This window comes from Rhynchophorus ferrugineus, unplaced genomic scaffold (genome assembly GCF_030347505.1).
Source record: "Rhynchophorus ferrugineus isolate W39M unplaced genomic scaffold, kcgeb_rfMv2 rfM8, whole genome shotgun sequence".
NCBI classification, from domain to species: domain Eukaryota; kingdom Metazoa; phylum Arthropoda; class Insecta; order Coleoptera; family Curculionidae; genus Rhynchophorus; species Rhynchophorus ferrugineus.
The window spans coordinates 28,323,191-28,345,054 of NW_027472587.1; the positions used below are offsets into that span (position 1 = coordinate 28,323,191).

The following is a 21,864-nucleotide window of genomic DNA, read 5'->3' on the forward strand; positions in this document are numbered from 1 at the left end:
ACCTCCAAATGTGAGCTGAACGCCCTACCCATTACATCATAGAAGCAGTTGCCCACGGTATATCTACTCCTTTTCATATTATACAGTTGGTGCTTAAAAAGCAAACTGAATAGCTTCTACACTGAACTACTTCCGATTTCCCATCACATCAGTTCAGCATCACATCACAACATTATACACAAAAATCTGATTATTTTAGATAAAAAATATGATATGGTTAGTGTTTAAAGAGCAAGCTGAACGGCTTTTGCACTGAACGACTTCCGGTCTTCCGTTACATTAGTTCAGCACTAACATTATACACGAATATCTTATTATTTTAGATTTAAAAAAATATGTGAAAACTTTGTTCGTTCCTTTTAAATTTAACGTTTTCCCTCGATTAATTTCTCCCATCTGATCCTGATATGGTTCCAATGGGATCACCTCGGGCGTGCACTCTTTCGAATAAAAAAAAAATTTTGAAACTCGGCCCATAATTGACGGAGAAGTCGGCGAACACATATTAAAAAAAATATATACAGCCAAACATAGAACTACCTCTTTTTTTAAAGTCTGTTTATAAGTATATAAAATAAACTAATTGACGGAGAAGTCGGCGAACACATTAATTGTGCCCTAAATTGTAGCTCTCTCCATTTCTTCTCTATAGTACCTTTAACAATACGCTCAAATTTCACGTAGTAATTATTTGCATTTAATTTGATCAACGATATCTGTTGATGAAAATGTGAAATTTCAATGTAAACAACTATTAAACAAACCAACTTTAGTTTAAATTCGATGATTTTGACATTTCCGTCATTTTGTTTAGTATTATTGAGTTATTCCGTGTATACAGACGCTAATCACGGAATGATGTTGTTTAATTTGAGGAAATCTGCTGCCGATACCAAATTAAACGCTTTCGGAAACTTGTGGTGCTGCTAATCATTTTACCAATTTACGTTTCAACAATGCCAATGACAAATAACGATATGGAGGACCAAAAAAGCTCGAGAACAATAAATTGCAAGACTTATTGAACGAAAATACCACTCAAATTAAATAATTAATTGGTCGTTTATTGTCGTTTATTGGGAAATATACAAAAAGAGAAATAATTGCTAAAGTGCAAAAATAATTGCATCAAAAAAGATTTCTCTGGCACACTGCGACAATACCGTGCATAAAAAGTCATGGGTTAGTGCAAAAAAGTCGTCCACATCGGCACCAAAATAGAACATTCATGGCCATAAAATTTTGCTGTGCATATGATAGGATTAGCAAGGTGTAGTATAACAGAAATAATGGAGCCATGTTTGATCCATTGTCACATATTGATGTAAAAATTCGTTTTTATTACGCTTGATCATCTTCAAACACTGCTCCGAATCATCAATTCGTCGTGGTTTTTGGTCAAAAATGAGCTCCTCATGCCCAAATATTCGTAAATGATATGATGTACAAGTTCAGTTGATATCTTCAGAGTGTCTGGTATTTCATTCAATTTCAATTTACGGTCATTCAAAATCATTTTGTGGATTTTTTAAATGTTTTCGTCGATAACAACCGCTTTTGGGCGTCCACTGCGTTCATCGTCTTCGGTGGTTATTTCACCACGTCTAAACTTAGCATACCAATGATTGTTGATTTTCCTGAGGCAGTGACCGGAAACTCGGCAGCAAGCCAAGTTTTTGCTTCAACTGTATTATTTTCCTTCAAAAATCAATATTTTATCAACACGCGAAGTTTATTTTTATCCTTTTTTTTTCGCAATAACAAAAGTTGCTTCAGTCAGAATGCTATAATACACCAACAAATGATCCGATAGCTGTGAAATTTATCACGCATCTTTTGAGGGTTAGGGCTAACTAAAAACATATGGATTTAATTCTAGTAGCGCCATCTATGTGCCAGGCCAGAAACTTTTCAATTGACCTGTTAATACGAGATGCCAAAAACCGAATGAAAGTATTACTGCAGCATGGTTTGGCTGGCCCACGATTTTCAAAAAAAATGTGTGAAATGCTGAATAAGTGTGAAAAAGTATACATGATTGGATCACCAGAAAGATGAGAAAAAATATATAAAATGCCAGATGATTTTGATTATATATAGTGTACCACCTTCTCTAAAAAATGCCTTTTTAAAGTGAAAGAATGATCAAAGCACATTAGTTTCCATTTTATATATAACTTATTTTTTATCTTATTATTACTCCATATGGAACCGAAATATTAGTGAAAATGAAAACTTATATATATATACTTATAAGAAAAAGCCTACGAAAGTAAACAAGTATGCTCAGCTATATTCTTAGATGTAGCACAAGCCTTCGACAAGGTTTGGCATGAAAGCCTTGTTCATAAACTACAGAAAATGTTTCCAAAACAACACACTGAATTATTAAAATCGTACATTACAACCAGAATGTTTAGAGTAAAACAGGAAGAAGGCTACTCTACAATAAAAGAGGCTAAAGCAGTTGTACAACAAGGAAGTGTACTGGGACCAATGATTTATCTACTCTACACTTGTAATATATCATAAATGGATAATATTACGATGGCTACATTTGCTGATGATACTGCGTTTATAGCTATCGGAGACAATAGTGAAGAAGCCTCACGAAAATTACAACAGACAAGTGACAATATAAATAATTGGACACAAGCTTGGAAAATAAGAATTAATAAAAGTAAATCTGTATATGTGCAACAGACCGTACAAGCACTAATAACATTAAATAATACTATCATTCCATATATCAGCAACTCTAAATATCTCGGAATGAATCTTGATGCATAGAGTAACATAAATAAAATATAAATTTTTCAGAACAAAGTCCTAAGAAGTATTGCAGGCACACCCAAGTACTATAGGATTGATTACCTGCATCGAGACCTTCAGATACCCACAGTCAGTCAAGAAAACAAGAGAATTGCAAGGGGGCATGAGGAAAGGTTCCTTTCTCATGAGAATATTGAAGTATTGCAGCTTTTGGATACCACCAGAACAGGACGCAGACTCAAAAGAATCAAACCATCTGATCTTGTGTAGTGTTGTGTAGTGAGGTATATATAATAAAAAATACAGCAGTGACATGTATAAACATTTTTTCACCAGAGATTGAGATAGGACCGATGGGTCCTCCTAATTATATATCTAGATTGAAGTTATTATAAAGACAAATTGTAGATTAGTCGTAAATGACTAGTAACAATGAAATAATATAATAAAAAAAGTATATATATTTATCAACTTATAGTTTTTAAACGATAGCTTATAGCTTAAACAAAAATTTTATCAAATCATTTTACCATTAAATTGAAGAACAATCATTATATTATGCCAAATTGATTAACACTGTATTACAATGTAGAATAAACACCTTCCTATTCTTAAATTACATACTTCATTAATTACTTAAATTACATAATTTCAAACAAATATAATTAACAATATTCATACAAGCATATATCAATTATTATGATTATCACTAATCACCAATATAATACAATATATATATATATATATATATATATATATATATATATATATATATATAAGACGCATTTAACAATATGTCCGGTAGATGCCCAAGTAATGATGATATTACAGATGAGAAAAAATGATAAAATTCTTAACAATTATTAAAATCAGTATTATATAAATTGTAAAAAATACTTTAAACATAAAAAATCTCGATTAATATCACAAAGGCCAATTTAGAGTTTTTTTGTTTTGTTTTTTAAACATATATTTGCTTTGTCTTTTACTGAGAAAAAGGCCTTGGTCTTTTAATGTCTTTAATTTTTTGCATGGTTATATTTAGTTCTGCTATATTATGTGCTTCATATATTCTTCATTGCCAATAAAGATGTTAACTGGAAGACTTCAAGGCATTGAAGGCATACGCCTGAAATAATAAGAGACTGGAAATATGTAAAGAAACTTTAAATTATTAGTAGATATTGAATTAAAAAGACTAACATATTTTTAGGTAGCAAGCAGTAATGACTCAAGGGAAGGGCATTTATGTAATTTTTATTATATCTTATTAAGTTTTATAATTTTTTTATTATTTTTATTTTTATGATATATATATATATATATATATATATATATATATATATATATATATATATATATATATATATATATATATATATATATCGAATATAAGACATCGAATAATTGAAAGGTCATACCTAACCAAACTAAATTGAAATGTTAGTTATTTATACGAAAAAATTGACTCAATAAAGACAGTCAATAAGCACTGGCAGAAATGGTTTGATATTATTTTAGTAATATAGAACATTTTTTAAAACATATACAGTCATTGCATTCCATTTGTTCAACTCGAGTGGTAAAATCAGAGTAATAATGAGCAGCGATTTAAAATTTATCAGGACTAGTAAGGCGTTCAGATAATGTTTGCCGGTTTATAATCACAGTATAACTTATACCGTTTTTGTAACTTAAAAAGAAAAATGTCTGTATTTTGTGGTTTATAACCTGTAGCCGTTCTAATTAATATTTTGAAGAATTTTGCAGACGTTAACCGGACGACATTGGCAGGCTGTTTCGGTTAGATGTTCGAACTTGTCGAACAGCACTCTATCTCTTTTTAAATAGAATAAAATGAGAAGGAAAATATTGTCTGTCTCTAAAACGAATTTACAATTTGCGACAGGCGCATATTCATGACGTGAGTTCACTGTTATTTTGAATAGACTTATAGCCATATTTTGATGTTATTAATAAGATACATTGTTCCTACTTTAGTCATTAATTGGTTTCAACGTTGAATATAATTTATATAGTGAATGGGAAATATACAGCAATTTTATAAGGCTGGCGTAATGGAAAGCAAGATTTAACCATTTTTTAAATATATTATTTATGGACTTGGTAGCCACTACTGGTATTTATATCGTAGACTACCTTCAATATTCCTTTTTTATAATATATACAGGCATAATTATGTCAATTAATTGTTTTGAAATGTTTTTTTTTCTTTTTGTTTTGGGTAAAACTTTTAATCGACCAACGTAAATATTAACTCATTAGTACAATAACGGAGATACAATAGCGGAAAACAATATATATATATATATATATATATATATATATATATATATATATATATATATATATATATATATATATATATATATATATATATATATATATATATATATATATATATATATATATATATATATATATATATATATATATATATATATATAACCTCTGAATTAGTAGAATTAATAGTCATTATTATCGTATTGTGATAAATTGTATTTTAAAGAAAAACAATTTAACTAAATTTACTTCTCAGCCATATATAAGTCTTCGAATAATTGAAAGGTCATACATAACCAAACTAAATTGAAATGTTAGTAATAGTAATGTTATTTATACGAATAAAAATTAACTCAATAAAGACAGTCAAGAAGCACTGACAAAAATGGTTTGATATTATTTTAGTAATATAGAACATTTCTTAAACCATATACAGTCATTATGGATAATACTCGGCATCTGTTCACTGTTTTATGCTGTTCATAACTATTCGATTTTTTCCCACTATTGATAATTGCATTTGTTCAACCCGAGTGGTAAACGAAGAAAAAAATTACACCTGCATAAGTCAGATTTTTCTTAACTCAAGGATATCGAAATAAATCTGTTCGGCTTTCATCTGTTAAACGCAATGATTCAGCACTGGTTTGATTAACGCTATTTGTTTGAAACTATCGATGCAACGGCAGTAACGAGGGACAACAATGAACGATACCTGGTAGCCCAAAGAGAGTGACAGATAATAAGATATGCGTTTTTGACTCATCGTAATATTTAGTACAGAGAAATAAATCCAGAATATTATTTTTAACAGGTTTTCAATGCCAACTGGTCGTAAACATTAATTTCATTTTATTAACCTACTTCATGTCAGAGCAGATTATTCTAGGTTAGTTTATATTTTAATTAATTTTTGTTCGATTGACTCTTAACATGATATCAATGATGTAGTTGTAAGGCTTTTTGCATGTTTCTATACACTATGATATGTACTGATGAAATTGAAATCATAAAACCCATAGAACTGTTATTCAAATATTTACAGTGTCAGCTTGGTTGGTGCAGTAGTAAAGGCGACAGAACGGTCCACTTACTGTTGCGATAGTCGCGGTTTCTAATACTGCCGGGGCATAGTCGTAATTTTAAGTTTGTGATTGTTTAATATTTGTGATTATTCTAGGCAAGAGTGTAAAATCGGACAAACAAAATGAACCTAGTCATGCCAGTAATCAGGGATGATTTCTAAGTTAGTCACTCGCCAGTTGGTAGGCTTAACGCCGAGGACCGTGGTTCGGAGCCCACGTTAAACTGTAGATCCAGTCCAGATAAACCCCTATTTGGTAAAAGGAGACTTTAAAATATAAAAATGAAAAATATTTCCGGTATTTGCAAGTCGTCCAAGACGATTTGAAAGAAACGAAGAAGAAGAAACGAAGAACGAAGGCATGCCCAGCTGGCATTTGGTAAACTTCGGCAATTTCTGCGTCATTCTATTACCATTTATACCATGTAGGTGAGATGTAGAATCCAATCAGTTACAACAGTCTTTTTTGTTTTGACCATGGCACTGATATGCTCTAGCATCACTTGATTGTTTATATGTGGTGTCTGGTATTGTTATATATAATATATTTATCATATTATATTTATTATATTGTATTTATTATTAAAATATATGAGGACTAAATGGAATGCCTCCCTCCTGCTTCCCTGACAATGACGCTGAAACGTCGCTGAAAACGACGAAATCGCCAGGTAGGCCAAGTCCGTTCACGCTCAAGTGCCTCTAAGTATTCTCCTAGACCACCAAGGTACTCAAAAAGATTCTCACACAAATGATCAGCAAAATTCCGAATAAATAGTCCAAACTCATAGCCATAGTCATAGTCAATAGCTCAAACTCAAAAAGCTTCCCTACAAGCAGCTCGCCAAACTAGTTAGTTAACTAATATTATCAACTCCATTCTGAGGCCGTAACACTTCCCATCCACCTGAAAACTTGCATTCATCGCAGTCATCTCCAAAAAGGAGCCAAGTCATCACCTTCTGATTACTGACCTATCAGCCTATTAAGTTCCTTCTCCAAGCTTGCTGAAAGAGCAATATTCTATGCTCTCAACGGTATTACGAAGGCAAAAAATATCATTCAGCCGTTCGTCAGGCCCATAGGCTGGTAACAAAAATCAACTGCAGACCTAACAGCGCTTCTAACATCTCTCCTGTACAAGATACTTATTCGATCGATCGTTCTATATGGTTCTAACGGGTCAATTGAAAAGTCCCGAGAAAAGTTTTTAATTGACCTGTTAGTATCTATCTCAAATAAATCTCTCCCAGTCAGGTGGAACGTCTTCAAGTTTTTCATAAATTCTCATTAGTATTAATTATTCTCAGGAGAATAATCAATGCCACCTGGTTTGTCGGGAATAATGAAATTCATAAGTAAACAAATGTCCCACAGGTTGACGATTTTATATCCGAACTCTACTAACACATGGGCTGAAAAGTCCCGGATCGAACACATAGATGTCCCTAGTGTCAATTAACCTTCATAAGAAAACTGTTAAAATTTCATGATATTCTACTCATAAGTTTATGAGTTATTGTGCTAACCGTTACACCAGTTTTGTTAGATTCAAAATAATGAATCAAAAACAATTTCATGTTTTAATTTTATACTATACGTTTTACCTTTTGATGGGAAAAACACCGTTCAAGCGAAGCAATAGCTTGAAAAGCATGGCGCTCCATCAGAAACAACAATAAAACGTTGGTTTGGAGACTTCAAACGTGGTCGTAGAGGCACCGATGATACAGAACGCAACAGACGTCCAAATCAGGTGGTAACATCCGAAAAAAAATTGACAAAATCGTTTAGAATGATCGAAAAGTGAAGTAGCATGAGTTAGCTAATATCGTAAAGATATCAAAAGGACGTGTCAATTTTATATTGCATGAGTATATGACTATGAGAAAGTTCTGTTCAAAGTGGATGCCGTGTTTGCTCACTGTTGACCAAAAACAAAAACGTGTCAATGATTCTGAGCAGTGGTTGGTCAAGTTTAAACGTAGCAAATCGGAACCTTTGCGATGATATGTCACATTTGATGAAACATGGATCAATCACTTCACTCCGAAATCAAAACAATCGTCTTCTCAGTGGGCAGCAATTGGTGGCAGGCCTATTTTGAAGCAAAAGATAAATCATTCTACAAAAGTAGTATTGAAATGTTAGAGTGGCGCTGGAATGATTGTGTTGCTCTTGGTGGGTATTACGTTGATAAATAAAACCAATTTTGAACAAAAATGACTGCGTTTTTTTGTTACTTCGGGGAATTTTCATCCCATGTGATAATTATTAAAAATCTGAAAAATATAAACAATGTATGAAGCGAAACCAAGAAACATTGAATTGCGTGAAATGCTGTTTTAACGGCAAAATCGGAGAAGTTTTTTATATCGTATTGTATCCAATACTCAAAACAAATAAAAAATGTAAAAATAAGACTTCCAATACCGAATTATAAAAAGCGTCACAGTGTTAGCACGAACATATTGTTCTTTTGGAGGGTTTAAATGCTCGTATATCATGCGGATCCGAAATTATCATCATCAAGGATATTAAAATTGACACACGAAGGCTTACCAGAACCATATATCTCCGTTATTGTACTAATGAGTTGATATTTACGTTGGTCGATTAAAAGTTTTACCCGAAACAAAAAGAAAAAGAAACCAAATAAAATATTTCAAAACAATTAATTGACATAATTATGTCTGTATACATTATAAAAAAAAGGAATATTGAAGGTAATCTACGATATAAATACCAGTAGTGGCTACCAAGTCCATAAATAATATATTAAAAAAATGGTTAAATCTTGCATTCCATTACGCCAGCCTTATAAATTGCTGTATACTTCCTATTCACTATATAAATTATATTCAACGTTGAAACCAATTAATGACTAAAGTAGGAACTATGTATCTTATTAATAACATCGAAATATGACTATAAGTCTATTCAAAATAGCAGTGAACTCACGTCATGAATATGAACCTGTCGCAAATTGTAAATTCATTTTAGAGTCAGCCAATATTTTACTCTCATTTTATTCTATTTAGAAAGAGATAGAGTGCTGTCTGACAAGTTCGAACAATTAACCGAATCAGGCTCCCAAAGTCGTTTGGTTGTTAAACGTCTGCAAAATTCTTCGAAATATTAATTATAATAACTACAGGTTATAAACCTCAAAATACAGACATTTTTCGTTTTAAATTACAAAAATCGTATTAGTTATTCTGTGGTTATAAACCAGCAAACGTTATCCGAACGGTTTGCTTGTTTTGATAAATCTTAAATCACTGCTCATTATTACTCCGATTCAAAATGTCGAACATAACAGATTGCGTTCCTAATCAGTTACTTTGAACAGGAGTAAAAAACAGGAGAATGGAGTAAAAAATTTAGAGTAAAATTATTTAAAGAGGTACATGTATACAAATAGTGAGTAGTTTTTTGAACATAAACTTAATTTAAAACAATTATTTGAGAGGAAACTGTTAATCTGAAAAGTATGCATAAAAACATTAGAGATATGCAGCTGTTTGAGGAATGTAGAGCATGCTTTCATAGACTGTTAGGTAATATAGGATTTAAATGATGTAAAAATAACCTACGAAGAGGTCGAATGGAAATTCCAGACATTGGTTTTAAAATAATATAATATTTAATATGTGTATCAGGATGCGACATGTATAATATTTCAGAATAGGGCCAATATACCCTCCCTATGGTCGCTTATGGCAAGATGATGATAAAAATAGTGTTAAGATAACAAAAGTTGATGGAAAAAGTTAAACGTTGGTATAAAAATTGATTAGGTTTTATTAGTCATAACATTTGTTAAAAGTAAACTGCATATACATTAGTCTTTACGCTGGAAATAGGAATGGTTAATAACCTCTTCGGTTTGAATGAACTCGGTCAGGCACATTGAAGAAAAAATTGGCAAATGATGGAATCTTGAACAAATGTTAGATAGATTGGAATTTTTTTTATTACTCTTCGTGATTCCACAATCTGCCCTATTGGCAATAAGTATTTCTTATGTCTATATTATATACACATGGCATGTAGAAAATCACATAATTAAGCAATCTTCTGTATAAAATATTATCTTAATTAATTAGTCTTATTCTAAAGCTTATTCTAAAACCCACATCTGTCCAGTAATTAGATCAGGTGGTGTTAAACGTTTTAGTCTACGCACTTCACTATCATTGGCTCATCGGGCGCAAATCTAAGTTATCAGATAACAAGGTATTGCTGTATGAGTCTATACTCAAGTCCATTTGGGCATATGGAATCCAACTATAGGGTACCGCTAGCAAATCTATTATATCAATCATTCAACGGCTCCAAAATAAGATGTTGCGTGCCATTGTTGATGCTCCGTACTATATTTGAAATAAAGTGATACAACGCGATATTCCTCTAGAACCTATAACGAGTGTAATTCAACTTGTTTGTGTAAACTACTTCGAAAGAGTGTCGGTGCATCCCAATGTACTCAACTAAAACGTTTAACACCACCTAATCTGATTACTGGACATATGTAGACTTTAGAATAAGCTTTAGAATAAGACTAATTAATTAAGATAATATTTTATACAGAAGATTGCTTAATGAAGTGATTTTCTACATGCCATGTATATATATTATAGACATAAGAAATACTTATTGCCAATAGGGCAGATTGTGGACTCACGAAGAGTAATAAAAAAAATTGTTTAATAAATATTCATCACTTCCCTTCGGAATCAAAACTATCGTTATCTGGGTGGACAGCAGCTCATGACAGGCCTATTTTGAGGCAAAAGATAAATCGTTCTACAAAGGTGGTATTGAAATGTTAGAGCTGGAATTATTGTGTGGCTCCTTATGGAGATTACGTTAATAAATAAAGCCAATTTTGAACAAAAAAGACTTCGTGTTCTTTGTTACGCCCGGAACTTTTTAGTCCATGCGACAATCATCAAAAATTCGAAAAATATAAACAAAATATGTTATCTATGGAGAGGAGCATCCTGCTAATTATCGAGGTTATGTTTTTAGAAAAGAATTACAAAAACACAGAAAAAATAATTATTACAACGCTAAAGCAAAAAGCGAAAACATGGAAGAGGATATATTAAATACACCAAAAGAAATTAACGTTTGAAAAGTGGCGATTTGGACACCAAAGACAAAGGGCTTTGTGGAGAGCGAAAAATATTTCAAGACGAGGATTTGGGGACATTACTTGATGATTATCTGTGCAAAATGCAAGAGGAATATACAGAATTGTTGGAAGTAATACAGGATGTCATTTCCAATAGCTTGAAGAACATGAGAATGATCCAAAAGCTTTAATGTTTTATGTCGAACGAAGTGAAACCAAAGGACATTGAATCACCATTTCGTCACGCGTAAAATGCTACTGTATCGCATGTATACAGTAATGAAAAGTGTATCCAATATTTAAAACAAATAAAAATAAGATTTCCAATACTGAATTATAAAAGCAACACACTGTTAGCACGAAAATGTTGTTCTTTTGGAAGGTTTAAATGCTCATATATCATGCGGATGCGATATTATCATCATCAAGGATATTAAAATTGACACACGAAGGGTTACCAGAACCATATACCTCCGTTATTGTACTAATGCATTGATATTTACGTTGGCCGATTAAAAATTTTACAGGAAACTAAAAGAAAACAAAACCAAATAAAATATTTCAATACAATTAATTGATTTAATTATGCCTGTATAGATTATAAAAAAGGATATTGAACGTAGTCTATGGTATAAATACCAGTAGTGGCTACCAAGTACTACAGGTAATTAATACTTTAATTTTTACATGAAACATAAAACAAAGTAAAAAGCTCTAGATAAACAAAAGAAGACAAATTAAAGACGATCTATCTGCAAAAGTGATATCGAAGGGTATATCGATAAATAGAAGAAGTTTATAATTATAAACAGTAAATTTGTAAACATTTCATAGCATTTATAATTAGTAAGCTGTTTAAGGAATAATCTAATGTGACTATATAACATTTTATTCTTTGAATTTTGTATCAATTGTGATTAATTACTTTATAGATCTAAGTTTTGAAAAATCTCTACTTTATTAAGGATGATGCAAATATATTTCTTTAATATACATCTCTAAATTGTAAAAAATAAATCAATTAATTGTGTTCGTCATTGTTTATCTTTATATATAAATTTTAAAGTCTTCTTTTACCAACTAAAGTTTTATCTGGATTGGACCTACAGTTTAACTTTTTCTCCGGACCACGGCCATCAGCATTAAGCCTACCGACTGGCGAGTGACCAACTTTAGATATCATCCCAGAAGACATTCGGTCTTACCCTGCCTGATTACTGGCGTTACTGGAATCATTTTCCTTGTCGGATTTTATACTCTTACCTAGGACAATCACTAATTTTAAACAATCACAAACATAAATTTAGGACCATGCCCCAGCAGGATTCGAACCCGCGGCTATCGCAACAGTAGGAAGACCGTCCTAACGCCTTTGCTACTGCGCCGCTCCGTCACTGTTTTAATAAACAGGTTAAAGTCAAATATCATTTTTTCAAAACTGTTTTTTATTTATTTTTTGTTTTAGTACACAAACATGTATTACTTCATTTATTATTCTGCACTTATATTTATAATATAAAAGTAAAGACAGATCATGTATACTTATATTTGATGATCTGAATTTGTTACAGTTGTGAGAATAAACTTACTTATGATATTTTGTTATGATGTTTAGTGATGTAATAATTTAAACTTATGAATAATTTGTTGATTGTTGAAGCTTAATGGAAACTTGATTTAATTAAATGCCATTTAAAAATGTTAGTCAGTGTTAGTTCTTGAAATAGTTATTTAATATGTTTTAATACACAGATATTATTATTTTAATTAATGTTGCATATCAAATACATTTCTGGTCTTATAATTAAAATAACAGGTTTATTGAAAAGTCCCCGGCCTACCATAGTAAAACACATTTTTTTGGCAAAATTAGTCCTTTTAATTCAACATAATTCCTTTCAAGGATGATACACTGATTCTAGCCGACCTTCCAACTTTTCGATACCATTTTTGTAGTACGATATGTCCTTTGCTCAAAATAGGCCTCAGTTTCGGCGATCACCTCTTCATTCGACGAAAATTTCTTCCCAGCGAGCATTCTTTTGAGATCTGAGAAAAGGAAATAGTTACTGGGGGCCAGATCTGGAGAGATCTGGATAAGGAAGCCCAATTCAGGGATTTTTGCCATCGTTTTCACTGACTTGTGACACAGTGCATTGTCTTCGTGAAGTAGCATTTTCTTTTTCTTCAAATGCGGCTGTTTGTCGGTGATTTCGTCCTTCAAACGGTCCAATAACGCTATGTAATAGTCGCTGTTGATGGTTCTTCCTTTTTCAAGGTAGTCAATGAAAATTATTCCATGCACATGCCAAAATACAGATGTCATCACCTTTACAGCCGACTGTTGCATTTTCCCACGTTTTGGAGAGGGTTCATCGTGTGCAGTCCACATGGATGACTGTCGATTGGACTTCGGAGTGAAATGATGGAGCCATATCTCATTCATTGTCACATATCGAAGTAAAAACTCGAGTTTATTATGTTTGATCATCTTCAAACACTGCTCCGAATCATCAGCTCGTCGTTGTTTTTGGTCAAATGTGAGCTCGCGCGGCACACACTTTGCACAGAGCTTTCTCATACCCATATATTCGCGAATGATATGATACTGTGATGAATGGATACGTTCAGTTCATATTTTCAGAGTATCTGCTATTTCATTCAATTTCAATTTACGGTCATTCAAAATCATTTTGTGGATTTTTTAAATGTTTTCGTCGGTAACAACCACTTTTGGGCGTCCACTACGTCGGTCTACGGTTCTCATTTCACCACGTTTAAACTTAGCATACCAATCCTTGATGGTTGATTTTCCAGTGTCCGGAAACTCGGCATCAAGCCAAGTTTTTGCTTCAACTGTATTTTTTCCCTTCAAAGAGCAATATTTTATCAACACGCGGAATTACTTTTTATCCACTTTGGTTGCTTCACTCAAAATGCTGTAATTGACAAACTAATGATCCGACAGCTGTCAAATTTATACACGCATCTTTTGAAGGTTATGGCTAACTAAAAAACATGTGGATTTAATTGGAGTAGCGCCATCTATATGTCAGGCCTGGGACTTTTCAATTAGACTGTTACTACGAAAACAACTTTTAGTTACGTATCATTTTCAATCTAGCTTTTTTACTCTATTATGACAGAAACATGATTATCTGAATAAATTGTGATCAAATCTCAACCACAGGGCGATCACTAGTTAAAAATAGGAATAGACAATTGGATTTCTAATACAAAAATATATTAATTAATTGGAGGGAAATCCAAATTATCTCGGTGTAATAAATTGCTGTTATGCTATATGGATCTATAGAATCCAATTATGGGGATGTTTCGCAAAAAGTAACTGACAGAGACAAGTCAAGATATTGATGAGGATTGTTAACGTATCTAAAGACTTGGGAATTGATATCATTAGACAGATCTATTCAGAAAAGTAATTTAAATAAAATACACTTTTTGTAAAACAAAGTCTAAAAGGTTGTAGATGCACCCGGATACTATAGGAATGCTTACTTGCACCGATATCTACAGATACTGGCTGATTCTCAAAAAATCAAGAGAACTCTCATGTTAATATCAAAGTATTGACTCGAATAGGGCACAAACTCAAGAAGGCCAAGCCACAGTTGAACTTGCAGTAAAGTTTTCGTAACAGAAAATAAATAATATTTAAATATGAACATTATTATGGTAGAGACCAAAGAAAGTAAGACCCGATGGCTTCTCCTAGATATAGAACGACTAGTAACAATGTATTAATACAAAATAATAAATACATAAAAAACTAATTTAATGAAAAATCAGTAAAAAGTCTCAGTTACAACAAAATATGTTATCTGCGTATTGAAAAGTATTGCATTCGCCGTCATTAGAACTGATTTGGAATAATAAAAGATTTAAATGAATAAAACGAAAATAATAATAACCTTGTATATTGCAGTATTCTCAGACAGATCACAATTTAGATTACAAGATAATACCAAATATGGTAAAATATTCACCAAAACTTTGACCGTCATAAAAGTACAATATAATTGCTATAAAATAAAACTGTATGATAATATACAAACTATATATTGCTTGAAAATAAGGCTATCTTAAATGTGAAAAGAATTTTAAATAGAAACAAATATTATTTTATATCAAAAGTTTTGTTAATATTGATAAAACTGAAAACTCACCATGTGATCAGCATTGATATAGTTATTGAGGTAAAGCAAATTCAGCCACCAGTTTTTCTTGCAGTCATTTGAGTCAGCACCAGCAATGATCTTCCATAATGGACCATTACCCGTATAATCGAACATCGTAGCGTAATAAAAGATTACGAATGCATACACCGGAGTCAATCTGAAACATATTCATATTTTAGAGATTTTATAACGGAAATTACGGATAGTAACAGAATAATAACTGAATTATAATTAAGATTTACAACAGAATAAAAATACTTAAATATTTCTTTTTATTTGAAGCTTACTACAGAAAATTTTACCAAAAAAACACGGAACTACTAAAATCGTACATTACATGCAGGATGTTTGGAGTTAAGCATGAAGAAGCTTACTCTACAGTAAACGAAGCTAAAGCAGGTGTACCACAAGGAGTGTAGTGGGGCCAATGCTACTCTACACTGGTGATATACCACAAATCGAGAATATTACGATGGCTACATTTGCTGATGATACTGAGATTATAGCTATCGGAGACAATGGTGAAGAAGAACCTACACGAAAATTACAACAGGCAGTGATATTATAAATAACTGGACACTACAAGTTTGAAATATGAAAATTAACGAAAGTAAATCTGTGCATGTGTAGTTCACCTACAATCGGACCGTACAAACACCAATACCATTAAATAATATTATCATTCCATATAGCAAAAACACTAAATATCTCGGAATGAACCTTGATGCAAAACTTCACCGGAAAGAACATAAAAGGAAGAAAAGAATAGAACTGGAATTGAAATATAAGAAAATGTATTGGCCAAATGGAAGAATCACAATTATCTGCACATCGAGACCTTCTGATACCCACAGGTAGTCAAGAAATCAAGAGAATTGCAAGGGGACATGAGGAAATGACCATGAGGCTTCGAACTACGGCGCCAGTCAGCCGTTCATCAGGCCCATCGGCTGGCCGCAAAAATAAACTGTACTTTTAACCGACGTGAAATATTTGGAGCGGTCTTCTTGGACCTAACCAAAGCCTTTGACAAGATTTCGACAAGATGGATTAGTGGCGAAATACATCCGATTAGGTCTGCCCGATGACCTAACCGCTCTTATCAAATCATTTCTGTCAGAACGATCGTTCCAGGTGAAGATTAAAGATATTCTCTCTAGCCGGAAAACCATCGATGCAGGATTTCCACAATGCTCCCCCTGGCACCCGCTTTATTTAATATCTTTCTTTCAGAAATCCCTAGGAGACTACAAGTTGGGGCAGCTTTTTACGCAGACGACACTGCTTACTTTGCTTGTTCAAGAGTAGCACCGAACATCCAAAGCAGACTCCAAAAACAACTCGATGAGACGGTCCAGTGGTTACATTTCTGGGGTTGGGGGTCAACCCACAGAAAACCCAGGACACCTTCTTCTACAAGAAGCGTTTGGCACCGAGCATTTCGTGCCTTAAAATCGAGAACGCCGAAATCCCATAGTCAGAAGAAGCCACCTATTGGTCTTGTCTTCGATCGCAACTTTAGGTGGAACTCCCAGATTCAGAGGTCCTTCCAGGAAGGCCAAGGTATTGTCAATTTGCTGTTTCCGCTCATCAACCAGGCCAGTAGGCTTCCTATTTCAATAAAATCTCTCCTGTATAAGATGTTGGTTCGATCAGTCGTTCTATACGGCTCCAGCATCTATCTAAAATACGTCTCACCTAGCCAGATGGAACGCTTTCAAGTTTTTGAAAACAATATTCTCAGGAGAATAATAAAGGCCCCCTGGTTTGTCAGGAATAATCAAATTCATAGAGAAACAGACGTCCTCCAAGTTCACGATTTTATATCCGAGCTCTATTCGAGATATTTCTCCAATGTTCGTCTCTGGGACAATAGATGTATTACCGCTAGCTGGCTGATATATAAGGCCAATAACTCATTCGGCTCTTCGTGACCTTATTCTTCTCCGGTATGCGATTAACTCAGGTACCGTAAACTGCGCCGAGTGGACGCCATGTCCTTGTCTGAACCTTGTGCCTCTTAACGGCGTTACCGGTTACGGGCACCCTCCTTACTAACAGTAAGAAGTATCAGTTAGGGTCATAGGATCACCTGATAGGCTAGGGTTTTAATGGGTAGCCCAGAGGCAGTTTCCACAGCTTATTCCTACGGGTCTCCCCGACCAGGTATCCGTAACAGAATTCCTCTCCCCAGTTTCAGGCCAAAAAGAAAAGCTTGGAACCACGGTCCTCAGCATTAAGCCTACCGACTGGATTTTACACTGTTTCTTTGCCTTCTAATTAACAATCACGTTGTGACCTTGATACTACAGCTTCCAATTGGGCATATAATAACATTATCTAACCGTTTGCAACCCTTTAAATCAATAATTTCCAAACCAACAGAAAACGTAAAACATGAAACGCATACTAACGCCTTATTATTCTAATACTAACATTAAATTTTTAAAAAATGTGCTCGGATTGACTTTGAAAATAGAAAGGTCGCAATTAGAATAACTAAATTGACATTGCGTTCGAACTACTGCTTATATCACATTCAAATCGTTTCCGTATTTGCGCGTTCTCTCTTAATTAGAACGTGAATACATAGAGAAAATTATTAAATATCAATGTCTTCTTTGTTGATATTGTTGTTTCTTGCGATTACGTATATGTAAATTGTCATTGGTAAATCAAACGTAGTTTCGTAATAATTATTAATCTAAAAATATTAAGATTTTCATGTGTTACCTTATGTAGCGAAGGAATACTATGAAACCAGGGTTAACCATTCTTTTGTCAAATTGACTTAGCAGGCCGTAGGTCACCAACAGCCCGCTTAAGATGAAAAATGAGTCTACAAATAGATCGCCATGGAATACCAGACAGGCCATGATTGCTCGATATTGCTGTAAAACAAATAAAAATTATTAATACATGTTAATGCAGGGGATATATGAAATAATATGAACGTCCTGCAATATAGTACACATTGCTGCATGTTGCCAACACTGGTTCAATGTAAATAATGCGACGCGTATGTACCAGGTGTACCGGAAAGTCATTCCCAAATGTCAACTTTTCCAACCTCTCAAAGGGCCTTGCACATTCCTGTTACCTTTAATGGGTTCCTTAAAACTTTGAAGTTGGATACATCTGATACATCTCCCAGTTTTGAAGACGATTTTAGTGTTACATTTTTGAGTGTCCTGTCAATGTGGTTAAGGACCAGGGAACTTCTTTGGCCTTATAATTTTCTATTACCCTGCAATATGGGAGCATCTTACTAATTTAGTAGATATTCTTATTTTAATTCTTCAAGTTCTACACATTTTGAGAATGAATACATCTGAGTTGTAGGCTTTGTATAACAGATCAATTTAAAAGTCCCCGGGCTAACATAGTAAAACACATTGTTTTTAACATAAGTCCATTCAAGGGTGATACACTGATTATAGCGACCCTCCATCTTTTCGATACCATTTTTGTAGTACGATTTGTCTTTTACTTCAAAATAGGCCTCAGTTTCGTCGATCACCTCTTCATTCGACGAAAATTTTTTACCAGCGAGCATTCTTTTGAGATCTGAGAACAGGAAATAGTCGCTGATATTTGTCATCGGTTTCACTGACTTGTGACCCGGTGCACAGTCTTGGTGAAGCAGAACTTTTTTCGAACCGCTTTTCGGCGATTTCGTCCTTCAAACGGTCCAATAGCGCTATGTAATAGTCGCTGTTCATGCTTCCTTTTTCAAGATAGTCAATGAAAATTATTCCATCAGCATCCCAAAATACAGATGCCATGACCTTGCCAGCCGACCGTTGAGTTTTCCCAATCTTTGGGGCGAGTTTATCGTGTGCAATCCACTCGGATGACTGTCGATTAAACTTCGGTGTGAAATGATGGAGCCATGTTTCATCCATTGTCACATATCGATGCAAAAACTCTGGTTTATTACGCTTAATCATCCCCAAACACTGCTCCGAATCATCAACAACTCGTTGTTTTTGATCAAAAGTGAGCTCGCGCAGCACCCATTTTACACAGAGCTTTCTCATACCCAAATACTCAAGAATGATATGATGTACACGTTCAGTTGATATCTTTAAAGTGTCTGCTATTTCATTCAATTTCAATTTACGGTCATTCAAAATCATTTTGTGGATTTTTTAAATGTTTTCGTCGGTAACAACCTCTTTTAGGCTTTCACTGCGTTCACCGTCTACGGTGATCATTTCGCCACGTCTAAACTTAGCATACCAATGCTTGATGGTTGATTTTCCTGGGGCAGTATCCAGAACATCGGTATCAAACCAAGTTATTGTCAAACCGGGGACTATTCAATTGAACTGTCACATGAAAACTTTTTTTTGACACTAAGACTCTTAATTTTCAAATGTTATTAAATACTAACCAGCATTCTTTGAAATTTACTATGAATAATCCGGTTTGGACTAATTCTATTTGATAATTTGCCAATAATGAGTTGTAATAATTTTTCACTTACCACTTCCACATAATCGAAATTGAGCAAAGCTGATGAAGTAAACGTCCCGAACCTATGATCCAAAATGACAATCATTATGGCTATAGTTCGAAGACCGTACAATATATTCAAGTCCTTATTGGTTGTTTCCAGATGTGCCATTTCCAGAAAATTCAATCTGGCAGAAAAAGCCAGAAACATTTTCTGCGCCAGGCTTTCTAAAAAATTATTTTATGAGTTACAAATCACTTAACTTTTTAAACGTACTTTTTTTCGCTTTTTCTTCGCTTTTCGGTGACTCGGTCTGATAGTCATAGGCTGTCGATATAAATACTAACAGGACCAATATCAAAGTGACTAAACTGGAACAAATATAGTAACAATAAATAATTTTGAAAAAAAATATTGATATAAACAGCATTTTGATTTGATTGAGTATTTATTTATATTTAATTGATTGAAAGCTATTGGATATCTACTGGCGATTATTCGTGTTATAGTATTTATACTCTAAATTGTAGAGAAAAACGCCTACCAGTAAGAGACCCAGACATTGTTCTGAATAACATTTATTTGCTGTCACCAAACCAAGATTAATATCTCGATTAAGATCGGTCAACTCTGATTGGATCAATCAAAGAGATTAATATTCATTTTTGAAATTAGTATTATAGAATTCTACAATGTCTTTTTTAGTTCTATCTCATATATTTAAAATGAATTTATTCAAATGTAACGAAACATATTTTAGCAATTTACAGTAAAAATAATATAAAATTCACCGTTGCAGTAACATTATCGCCATTTATAACATTTAATCTGTTAGAATTTTTGTATATTAGTAGTAACAAATAGAACATAAAATATCCCTTGTATCTCCAAAATTAGATCTAATCCATATTATGTTAAATCAGGTCTAAATTGGTCCAAAATATATTAATCACAACATTTTCCATCACTTCCTACAACATTTTCACATATTTCTGACAAAAATGGCGATATCGTGTCGAAAGAACGATGTTGGTTCAATCCAATCATCGATTCATTTTAGCGCTTCTTCGGCATATCGAAACCGTATACTAGCCAAGTCATGCTGCATCGATCTGAACAAGTGGTGATCAGAAAACTCTATGTTTGGTGAGTACTCTGGGTATGGCAGAACTTTCCTTTCGAACTGCAACAGCATATCTTTTTTTTAACATTTTAACACAAATTTTGAAACACATGGACGAACATTGTCAATCAAAAGGATAACTTAACTGATTAACCGTGGTTACTCGCGATTAATGGTTGAATAAATTTAGCTGTCGCTAAACATCATCAACAGTTTCATTCGATTTTAGTAGCTCGTAATATATTACAGCTTATGTACGGATAGAATTTATCTTGGCTTTTTCAGTCATTTCCAGAGGTAACCGTTCCGATCTTTCCTATCGTATGTAAACGTCTAGAAACCTCAAGAGCTGGATCTGAGTTTTCATTCAGTGGGTGATGATTAAATCATCACCATTTTAATTTGTTGAAACCAAAACCTACAATGGGGATATTTTAAAAATTATTTATTACGTTGTTACTAGTCATTACCAACTAACATACAATTTTTCTTCAATCTCGGTATATATCTAGAAGAACCGATCCTAACTTAATTTCTGGTGTAATAATGTTTATATATTAATAAAAGATTAATTGAAAAGTCCCCGACTTGACACATAGATGGCGCTACTAGAATTAAATAAATATGTTTTTTAGTTAGCCCTAACCCTCAAAAGATGGAAAAAATACAATTGAGGCAAAAACTTGGCTTGATGCCGAGTTTCCGGATACTGCCCCAGGAAAATCAACCATCAAGGATTGGTATGCTAAGTTTAGACGTACTGAAATGAGCACCGAAGATGGT

At 33.3% G+C, this 21,864-nt stretch overlaps 1 protein-coding gene across 3 annotated transcripts in view; it reads right to left on the reverse strand.

Annotated features, from left to right (window-relative positions):
• Positions 1-21,864, reverse strand: part of LOC143200655 (nose resistant to fluoxetine protein 6) — a 75,359-nt gene that overhangs the window by 36,756 nt on the left and 16,739 nt on the right. For all 3 annotated transcript variants that reach the window (XM_076411195.1, XM_076411196.1, XM_076411197.1), the window contains exons 4-7: positions 20,235-20,329; positions 19,989-20,185; positions 18,233-18,390; positions 15,488-15,656 (exon numbers count right to left, since the gene is read on the reverse strand). In XM_076411195.1, coding sequence (XP_076267310.1) covers positions 15,488-15,656; positions 18,233-18,390; positions 19,989-20,185; positions 20,235-20,329 — 619 coding nt within the window. The remainder of the gene's footprint in view (positions 1-15,487; positions 15,657-18,232; positions 18,391-19,988; positions 20,186-20,234; positions 20,330-21,864) is intronic.